General features: G+C 46.5%; 1 protein-coding gene across 1 annotated transcript in view; it reads right to left on the reverse strand.

Moving 5' to 3' along the window:
• LOC147098016 (deoxycytidine kinase 2-like) overlaps nucleotides 1-10,402 on the reverse strand; it is a 272,453-nt gene extending 262,051 nt beyond the window's left edge. The window contains exon 1 of the mRNA XM_085971209.1: nucleotides 9,764-10,402. Coding sequence (XP_085827335.1) covers nucleotides 9,764-10,049 — 286 coding nt within the window. The 5' untranslated portion in view covers nucleotides 10,050-10,402. The remainder of the gene's footprint in view (nucleotides 1-9,763) is intronic.
• Nucleotides 10,403-10,978: the final 576 nt, after the last annotated feature.

Here is a 10,978-nt window from a genome sequence, read left to right on the forward strand (position 1 = left end):
TAGTCTGCCCTTTCGTCCTTTATGCCAATCCATCTGTTCAGAGCATCGGAACAGTTTGCAAGGACATAAGACCATAAGAATTAGGAGTAGGCCCTATGGCCCCCCCACCCTCCAGCCTCCTCCGCCATTCAATAAGATCATGGCTAATCTTTGATCTCAACTCCACTTTCCCGCACTATCCCCATATCCCTTGATTCCCCGAGAGTCCAAAAATCTATCGATCTCAGCCTTGAATATACTCAAAGACTCAGCATCCACAGCCCTCTGGCGCAGAGAATTCCAAAGATTCACCACCCTCTGAGTGAAGAGATTCCTCCTCATCTCAGTCTTAAATGGCCGACCCCTTATCCTGAGACTATGCCCCCTAGTTCTAGACTCTCCAGCCAGGGGAAACAGCCTCTCAGCATCTACCCTGTCAATCCCCCTCAGAATCTTGTATGTTTCAATGAGATCACCTCTCATTCTTCTAAACTCCAGAGAGTATAGGCCCATTCTACACAATCTCTCATCATAGGACAACCCTCTCATCCCATTTCAAATCACCAAAAAGTATTCCGACAGAAACAGGCCTTCCACATTTTAAAATATATATATGCATGCCATCTTCAAGAACATGACCTGTTTTTCCCCTAGGTGGACTTTTCTTGGCGCTCTCACAATTTGCCTATTCATAAACTGCTCGCATTTCTACCTTTGACCTCCAGACACATACGAGTACAATCTGCAGTCATCATTTCGCCCTGCCTTGCACCATATGCACAAGTAATGCCCAGGGAGGGATGGAAGGGTTCCCAATTTGCTAGATTAGCTCCCTGAAATCAACTCCTCCTTTCAATTAACTATATACACAGTTGATGTGTGTAGTATAGATAGAGGAACTGTGGTATAACTTGGGAACACTAGAGAGGGTCGAGAGTTTTACCCAAAGATTGTTGGGGCATAGTCATTGACACTATCTGAAGCCTTGAGTAAAGAAAGTCTTCCTGCAAACTGGTATTTTCTACTTTTGTTATTCACCAATCATATCCTGAGGGGTCTGGACAGGGTGGATGTGGAGAGGATGTTTCCTCTTGTGGGAGAATCTAGAACTAGGGGTCACCGTTTAAAAATAAGAGGTCGCCCATTTAAGACAGAGATGAGAAGAAATTTTTTCTCAGAGGGTCGTGAGTCTTTGGAACTCTCTTCATCAGAGGGCGGTGGAAGCAGAGTCTTTGAATATTTTTAAGGCAGAGGTATATAGATTCTTGATAAGCAAGGGGGTGAAAGGTTATCGGGGGTAGGCGGGAATGTGGAATAATCAGATCAGCCATGATCTTATTGAATGGCGGAGCAGGCTCGAGGGGCCGACTCCTGCTCCTAATTCGTATGCATCACAATCTTTCTTCTTCCCTCCGCCCCCGCATTGTTCTGCCTAGAGGCTGGAGGATGGTAGACAGTGGTGTTCCCCAAGGGTCAGTGCTGGGGCCACTGCTTTTTTTTATATATATAAATGACCTGGATATTGGAATACAGAGTAAAATTTCTAAATTTGCCGATGACACCAAACTTGGGGGTGCGGCAAACAGTGAAGATGATACCAATCGACTGAAACAGGACATAGAAAGGCTGGCAGAATGGGCAGACAAGTGGCAGATGGAATTTAATACAGAGAAGTGTGAGGTGATGCATTTTGGCAGAAGGAACAGGGAGAGGCAATATACACTTAATGGCACAGTTTTAAAGAGTGTGCAGGGACAGAGGGACCTGGGAATTAATGTGCATAGGTCCCTGAAGGTGGCAGGACATATTGAGAGAGTGGTTAGCAAAGCAGATGGGATCTTGGGTATTGAGTACAAAAGCAAGAAGTTATGCTGAACCTTTATAAAGCGCCGGTTAGGCCACAACTGGAGTATTGCGTCCAGTTCTGGTCACCACCCTTTAGGAAGGATGTGAAGGCCCTTGAGAGGGTGCAGAAGAGATTTACCAGAACGGTTCCGGGGATGGGGGATCTTAGCTACAAGGACAGGTTGGAGAAGCTGGATTTGTTTTCATTAGAGCAAAGGAGGTTGAGGGGTGATTTGATAGAGGTGTACAAGATTATGACGGGTTTGGATAGGCTGGACAGAGAAAGGCTGTTCCCACTAGTTGGTACAAGGACTAGGGGACACAGATTTAGGGGGAGAAATTGAGTCGCGCCCCCATTGGGGCACTAACTTCGCCGGGACGCTACATTTACCGCCCTGGAAAAATTAGCGCCCCCGCGGCCGAAATGGAGTGGTAGCGCCCCAAGAGGGAAGCAGGGCGCTACTGGAATTGCCCCGCCTCCCTCTTGGAGCGCTGTGATGGAATATTGCGGCGCTACATGCCGCAGTGCCATGCGCTATGGCATGTCGCACCGCAGTATTGCAGGCCTTCCACCCCTTCTTAAAGGGGAGGGGCCTTGCGCAGCGCAACCCGGGGCCCAGCTGGGCTACCGGGGATTGGAGTGCCGGCAAAAGAACCCGGCACTCAAGAGAAGTGCCGGGCTCACGGAGCGCAGCCGGCACTCCGCAGGGGGTGGGGGTCAGGAGGCCGGGGATGGGAGCACAGGCAGGTGCTGGCAGGCGGCTAGTAACAAAAATGGCCGCCCGGCACCTCGCCTTTAATTAGCGCCGCCCCGGCCACAGGTAGGCCCCCCTGACCCCGTTGGACATAGCGTCCGACGGTAAGTCAGGGGGCGCTACCGAAAGATCGCGGCCGGGGCGCTGCGCATGGTGGTGACGTCATCACCGGTGGCACAGCGCCACGCTAACGGTTAGCGTCGCTGCTAACCTCCCACTGAATTTCGCGGGAGGCATTTGCGGTGCCACGCCCGGGCACTAGTTGCTTTGCGCCCCGTTAGCGCCCTCCGAGTGGACTTGGAGCGGGATAGGTTACAGGCAGCGTAGAGCTGGATGAGCTGGAAGTTCAACCCAACCGCATATGGTGGGTGAACTGATAACACTCACTGTTCAAGAGCACCCTCGCCAGTCAACTAAAGCTTTATTTCACACTCACAAGTTCAGGGTCAGTCTGAAGCAAATTCCTCTTCACACTGGCATTATACGCAGCGTAAACTGGCTGCCGAGGCTCAAGACCCTTCCTTCTGGTGTCATTTTCTGCCCCGATGCCAAATTCAGGCTGTATTTACGTTCTGACTGTCATGTCTTTGCAAAGCGAATCCGTCTCGCACTAACGTCACATTTCATCTTAACAAGAAACACTGACTGCATCCTTAGAAATATCCACAGGCTAAACTGTCCAGCCCTCTTGACAGGGAATAGCATCAATAGCAAGATTAGGCATTTACAAAGAAGATATAGTTGCACATTGTAGCTTCGGTTTATTTTTCTTACTATAGATTCACACAATCTGCTCTAAATTATTTTTTTCAATCGTGAAACTAAGTGATGAGCCAAAGTCCAAAGTACTGGACACCACTAAGGTTCAAAAGAGTAAACAATATGGGCCCTATTTTGCGACCCCCACGGGTGCGTACGCGCCCATAGGGGCCGCGCAAGTTCCGGGTTTAGGCGTGTGAAGCCCGGCACTTGTGATCGGCCAAGAATCCTCTTGACAGATCCTCCGCATCCCCGGGAGACAGGTCTCTGCGGGCGGAGCATTGCGCTATTTACCCAACTTCCGCCCGCTGAATGCTTGTGAAATTCTTACGCCTGGTAAAAGCCTGCATAAGGCCCGCTTTTACCAGCATAAAAGAGTTTTAAAAAATAGAAAAATAAATGATTACTCATTCATATATTAAAAACTGTCAAATAAGGTCATTTTAATTTTAGCCCCGTTAAAACATATTTAAATCATTTTCAAAAAATTACATTTTCATTTAAAATAGTTAATTAAATGGCACTTTAATTAATTTTAAATATGTAATTTAAAAAAAATGTATTTCATGTGTTGGTGTATTTTTGAAGTGATCCCCATTCCTACTTATGGGGATTCCGTACATACGTAACTCCCAGAGGTATGAATGGGGATTCCCTTCTTTTATTGGTCGGGCCGGTCCTCGTGATCCCAGGGACACTTGCAAACCGCCTGCGCCCCTGGGATGCATGGGGCTCTGTCCGCACATACCCGGAGAGGCCCAGGATCGCGAGTCTCCATACCTCCCGGGCCACCAGGTACGTTCGTAGATTTTTTTTTCAGGTCGGAGCCTCCGATCGCAAATTTTGGGCCAATATAAGTCTTGAATTAAAGATTACATCATTGCAACTTTGCTTTTTGAAGCCGGGAAGACATAAGGACATAAGAAATCGGAGCAGGAGTCGGCCATTTGGCTCCTCGAGCCTGCCCCGACATTCAATGAGATCATGGCTGATCTGATCTTGGCCTCAACTCCACTTCCCTGCCCGCTCCCCATAACCCTCGACTCCCCCCGTAGCTCAAATATCTGTCCATCTCCGCCTTGAATATATTAATTGATGCTGTACAAAGGAGACAAATGGAGGAGTTACACAGTTTGGTGGCCTCGAGGTCGATGGAGTTGAAGGAAATGGTGCAACGTGTGCGGCATTCAAAAGGAAGGTGGGTGATCAGCTGATTGGTAGGTCCTCTTCCTTCTTTTTTATACCTTTATAAGTTGGTAAGTCCTATTAAATAGTGGTGTGATATTATCATCTATAGCGGGGCAGAGGGTCTTAATAACTAATAATAAGAAATTTAATTAATTATATAGAATGGGTGAGCTGGTGATGTGTCACTGTTGCGAAATATGGGAGCCGGTGGACCCCATTGAGGCTCACGGTGATTACATTTGCGACAAGTGTTTGCTGCTAGAGGAACTCCGGCACCGTGTTGATGTGCTTGAGACCGAGCTTCAGACACTGCGACACATCAGGGAGGGGGAAAAGTACCTGGACTCTATGTTTCAGGAGGTAGTCGCACTTATGAAATCAATTAATTCAGATGTAGTCCGTGGTCAGGGACAGGACGGTGTGACTATGAGTGAGGCAGGTACGGGGATCCAGGAGGTAGTGTTGGAGGAGCCGCAGCCCTTGCTCTTGTCCAACAGGTTCGAGGTTCTTACTCCCTGTGGGGGCGGGAGCAGGGATTGCAGGGAGGATGAGCAACCTGGCCACAGCACCGTGGAACGGGGGGCCATTGAAGAGGGGGGAGTAAATAGAAATGTTGTAGTGGTAGGGGATAGTATCATTAGGGGATAGATAGGGTTCTTTGCAGCCGAGAGCAGGAGTCCCGAAGGCTGTGTTGCCCGCCGGTGCCAGGGTTAAGGACATCTCTTCTGGGCTGGAGAGAAACTTGGAGTGGGAGGGGGAGGTTCCAGTTGTCGTGGTCCATGTTGGTACCAATGACGTAGATAAGACAAGGAAGACGGTTCTGTTAAAGGAGTTTGAGCAGCTAGGGGTCAAATAAAAAAACAGAACCTCAAGGGTAATAATTACCTGAGCCACGAGCGAATTTGACTAGGATAAATAAAATTAGAGAGTTAAATGCGTGGCTCAAAGACTGGTGTGGGAGAAATGGGTTTTGCTTCTTGGGACACTGGCACCAGTACTGGGACAGGAGAGAGCTGTTCCGTTGGGACAGACTTCACTTGGCCAGTGCTGGGACTAGAATCCTGGCGAATCATATAACTAGGGCAGTAGAGAGGGCTTTAAACTAATTAGTGGGGGGGAGGTTCCTAGAGAGCAAATAATAAAAATGACAACAGAGAAGGTCATAGACTTAGGTAGCAGTGGGGGAATTAAAAAACCAGAGAGTGTCAGGAAGGGACAGAGTGTATGGAATAAAAGGTAAAGTAGTAAAAGGGGAAAAAGCAGGTACTAAGTGTCACAAAACATATTTGAAAGTTCTTTATCTGAATGCACGTCGCATTCGTAACAAAATGGACGAGTTGACGGCAGAAATAACTACATATGGGTATGATCTTGTGGCCATTACAGAAACATGGCTGCAGGGTGACCATGACTGGGAATTAAACATACGAGGGTATTTAACAATCAGGAAGGACAGGCAGGAAGGAAGGGGAGGTGGGGTGGCTATGTTAATAAAGGAAGGAATCACTGCAATACAGAGAAATGATATTGGGTCAAAGGATCAGGATAATGAAACAGTTTGGGTGGAGATAAGGAATAATAAGGGGAAAAAAAACACTAGTGGGCATAGTCTATAGGCCTAACAGTTGCAACTCTGTTGGACGGAGTATTAATCAGGAAATAGTTGGGGCTTGTAATAAGGGAACAGCTATAATTATGGGGGATTTTAACTTTCATATTAACTGGACAAATCAAATTGGGCAGGGCAGCCTTGAGGAAGAGTTCATTGAGTGTATTAGGGATGGGTTTCTTGAGCAGTATGTAACTGAACCGACCAGGGGGCAAGCAACCTTAGATCTGGTCCTGTGTAATGAGACAGGATTAATTAAAAATGTCCTAGTAAAGGATCCCCTTGGAATGAGTGACCATAACATGGTTGAATTCCATATTCAATTAGAGGGTGAGAAGGTTGGATCTCAAACAAATGTACTGAGCTTGAATAAAGGAGACTATGAAGGTATGAGAGCAGAATTGATTAGAGTGGACTGGGAAAATAGATTAAAGGGTAAGACGGTACATGATCAGTGGTGTACATTTAAGGAGTTATTTTACAACTTTCAAAAAAAGTATATTCCACTGAGAAGAAAAGGGTGTAAAAGAAAAGACAGCCATCCGTGGCTAAGTAAAGTAATAAAGGGTAGTATTCGACTAAAAACAAGGGCATATAAGGTAGCCAAATCTAGTGGGAGGATAGAGGATTGGGAAGTCTTTAAAAGACAGCAAAAAATAACTAAAAGATTGATTAAGAAAGGAAAGATAGATTATGAAAGTAAATTAGCAAAAAATATAAAAACAGATAGCAAGAGTTTCTATAGTTATATAAAAAGAAAAAGGGTGGCTAAAGTAAATGTTGGTCCCTTAGAGGATGAGACCGGGAAATTAATGGTGGGAAACATGGAGATGGCAAAAACGCTGAACAAATATTTTGTATCTGTCTTTACAGTAGAGGACACTAAGAATATCCCAACACTGGACAAACAGGGGGCTCTAGGGGGGGGGAGGAGCTAAATACGATTAAAATCACTAAGGAAGTGGTACTCGGTAAGATAATGGGACTCAAGGCGGATAAATCACCTGGACCCGATGGCTTACATCCTAGGGTCTTGAGGGAAGTGGTGGTAGGGATTGTGGATGCAATGGTAATAATTTTCCAAAACTCCCTGGACTCAGCAAAGGTCCCGGCAGATTGGAAAACTGCTAATGTAACACCGTTATTTAAAAAGGGTAGTAGACAGAAGGCTGGAAACTATGGACCAGTTAGCCTAACATCTGTGGTTGGTAAAATTTTAGAGTCCATTATTAAGGAGACAGTAACGGGACATTTGGATAAACATAATTTAATAGGACAAAGTCAGCATGGTTTTACGAAGGGGAAGTCGTGTTTGACAAATTTGCTTGAGTTCTTTGAGGACGTAACATACAGGGTGGATAAAGGGGAACCAGTGGACGTAGTGTATTTAGACTTCCAAAAGGCATTTGACAAGGTGCCACATAAAAGATTATTACTTAAGATAAAAAATCATGGGATTGGGGGTAATATTCTGGCATGGGTGGAGGATTGGCTATCTAATAGAAAGCAGAGAGTTGGGATAAATGGTTCATTCTCAGACTGGCAATCAGTAACTAGTGGTGTTCCGCAGGGGTCAGTGTTGGACCCCAACTCTTTACAATCTATATTAACGATTTGGAGGAAGGGACCGAGTGTAACATATCAAAGTTTGCAGATGATACAAAGATGGGAGGGAAAGTAGTGAGTGAGGAGGACATAAAAAACCTGCAAAGGGACATAGACAGGCTAAGTAAGTGGGCAGAGATTTGGCAGATGGAATATAATACTGGAAAGTGTGAGGTTATGCACTTTGGCAGGAAAAATCATAGTGCAAGTTATTATCTTAATGGCAAGAAACTGGAAAGTACTGCAGTACAAAGGGGTCTGGGGGTCCTGGTGCACGAAACAAAAAATGTTAGTATGCAGGTGCAGCAGGTGATCAAGAAGGCCAATGGAATGTTGGCTTTTATTGCTAGGGGGATGGAATATAAAACAGGGAGGTATTGCTGCAGCTGTACAAGGTATTGGTGAGACCACACCTGGAATACTGCATACAGTTTTGGTGTCCATACTTAAGAAAAGACATACTTGCTCTCGAGTCAGTACAAAGAAGGTTCACTCGGTTAATCCCGGGGATGAGGGGGTTGACATATGAGGAGAGGTTGAGTAGATTGGGACTCTACTCATTGGAATTCAGAAGAATGAGAGGCGATCTTATTGAAACATATAAGATTGTGAAGGGGCTTGATCGGGTGAATGGGGTGAGGATGTTCCCAATGATGGGTGAAACTAGAACTAGGGGGCATAATCTTAGAATAAGGGGCTGCTCTTTCAAAACTGAGATGAGGAGAAACTTCTTCACTCAGAGGGTGGTAGGTCTGTGGAATTTGCTGCCCCAGAGAGCATAAATTTAAAACAGAAATAGAAAGTTTCCTAGAAGGAGAATTAGGGGTTACGGGGAGCGGGCAGGAAATCGGACATGAGGCTAGGTTCGGATCGGTCATGGCCCTGTGGGTGGCGGAGCAGGCCCAGGGGCCGTGTAGCCTGGTCCTGCTCCTACTTCTTGTGTTCTAATTCTGTGTTAGATTTCAGGAGATGGTTCTATTCACAGGGATTAGTGGAGACCTCGGGAACAGGCTGCCAGCTAGGAGTCCTTCAAGAGTAAATTGGGCCTGTTCCTGGCTGGGGTGTAGATCACCTCTTACAGAAGGTAAGTACTGCAGGAAATACAGGGACAGAGTGGTCTCCTGGACGAGTTTCGATTGCCTAGATGGGTCAGAGAGGAATTTCCCAGATTTTTTCTCCCAAATTGGCCATTGGGTTTTTTATCTGGTTTTTCGCCTCTCCCGGGAGATCACATGGGTTCGGGTGGGATGGAGAGTGAAAGTAGATTTGAGGTTAGGATCAGATCAGCCATGATCTTATTGAATGGTGGAGCAGGCTCGAGGGGCCGATTGGCCTACTCCTGCTCCTATTTATGTTCTTATGACACAATGGCCCACAATCTGCACGGCCCGCGGGGGAGCAGTGAAACATAGAAGATAGGAGCAGGAGTAGGCCATTCGGCCCCTCGAGCCTGCTCCGCCATTCAATGCGATCATGGCTGATCATCCAAATTCAGTACCCTGTTCCTGCCTTCTCCCCATATCCCTTGATCCCCTTAGCCTTAAGAAATATATCCAACTCCTTCTTGAATATATTTAATGAATTGGCCTCTACTGCCTTCTGCGGTAGAGAATTCCACAGGTTCACCACTCTCTGGGTGAAGAAATTCCTCCTTATCGCTGTCCTGAATGGCAGACCGCAACTTTCGGAGTTCCGCGTTAGGCTACGCCGGCGCCAAATCCTGAGGCTGCGGTCAGTGTCAAAGGCGAAATGACGACGACGATGGCAAATTCTGGGTCGCCGAGACGAGACGTGGGGGGAAGAGGAAGGGTCTTTCGCTGGCATAGTTTGCACTTTTGAAGACATTCTGTAACAACCCTGAGAGTTTATGAAGATTACAAGAAGTTTCCCCAGGATATTTCTGCATTTATTTTTCAACCCCCCAAAAAATATACTTTTCTGCATTAACCAGTGTGAAATATTTTACATGGCTCATACTTTTTTGCAAGTGATTTTATTTGAATGTTCTTTGCGTAGTCCCTACCGATATTTCCTTCTACCGAAATCCTGGTCACTCTCGGTGTTCGGCTGTGATTCTCAATCGCGTCAGCCGTGGAGCACAAGCGTTTCGGGGCGGGTTCGGTTCCCATTCTCAGCTCTTGGTCGCCGCGGCAGCGATGGTTCGCGGTGATCAGCCTCCTCTGCCGGGGTGGCCAACGCTGGCCGCTGCGGAGCAAATAACTGGCCGGGCAACCTTCAGTCAAAGCCCTGGGTGGCATTAACCAACCGGCCAATTTCAGGCATGCGACAGGTCTGAGGGCTGCAGACATGTTGCAAGCTGCGGTTAGCAAAGTCCGGCCACAGACATGCTGCAGAGACGTGCGGCACAGCACAGAAGCACTCACAACATTGCACTCCCCATTCTCCCACCTTGCTTCCTTCCTTCCGCAAGCGACCTCTTAATATTTGCTGAAGCAGTTCCGGGTTGGTAGAAACATGTATATGACTTTGTTTTCAAGGCTGCTGTGGTCAATTGAGAAAGAGGTCGGATTGCATCTTGAAGCTGGTTGGAAATATCTGAAGGCGCATTAGGTCCACAGACTCTCTTGTATAATCTATTGCCAGTAATGCTGCAGACCTTCAGTCATTCGGAACAATGCTGCAACATGTCACCGTCATGTGATTCCCATGATGGCCACAGCCAGAAACTGGAATAAAGAAAACCATTGTCTCAACCCCCAGTGTAGAGATCCGGACAGCACACACATGTAGGAAGGAATGTCCGAAAATCCAGCGTAATTACACATAATCTACAGTGGGCGAATTACACCCTTGCTGTATTTAATAATATTTTTTTAAAAATTATATTTGATATATCAAACAATTCACAGAAAGAAAGACTTGCATTTATATAGCGCCTTTCACGACCACAGGACGTCTCAAAGCGCTTTACAGTCAATGCATTACTTTTGAAGTGGAGTCACTGTTGTAATGTGGGAAACGCGGCAGCCAATTTGCGCACAGCAAGCTCCCACAAACAGCAATGTGATAATGACCAGATAATCTGTTTTTGTTATGTCGATTGAGGGATTAATATTGGCCCAGGACATCGGGGAGAACTCCCCTGCGATAGCAAAATACTGCGGATGCTGGAAATCCGAAACAACAACAGAAAACGCTGGAAAAACTCAGTGGAGAGAGAAACAGAGTCAACGTTTCAGGTCGAAACCCTTCGTCAGAACTGAGAAAAAAAGGCAGG

The sequence above is a fragment of the Somniosus microcephalus genome, chromosome 30 (assembly GCF_052327205.1).
Source record: "Somniosus microcephalus isolate GS21.2 chromosome 30, FLI_Smic_1.0, whole genome shotgun sequence".
Taxonomy (NCBI): Eukaryota; Metazoa; Chordata; class Chondrichthyes; order Squaliformes; family Somniosidae; genus Somniosus; species Somniosus microcephalus.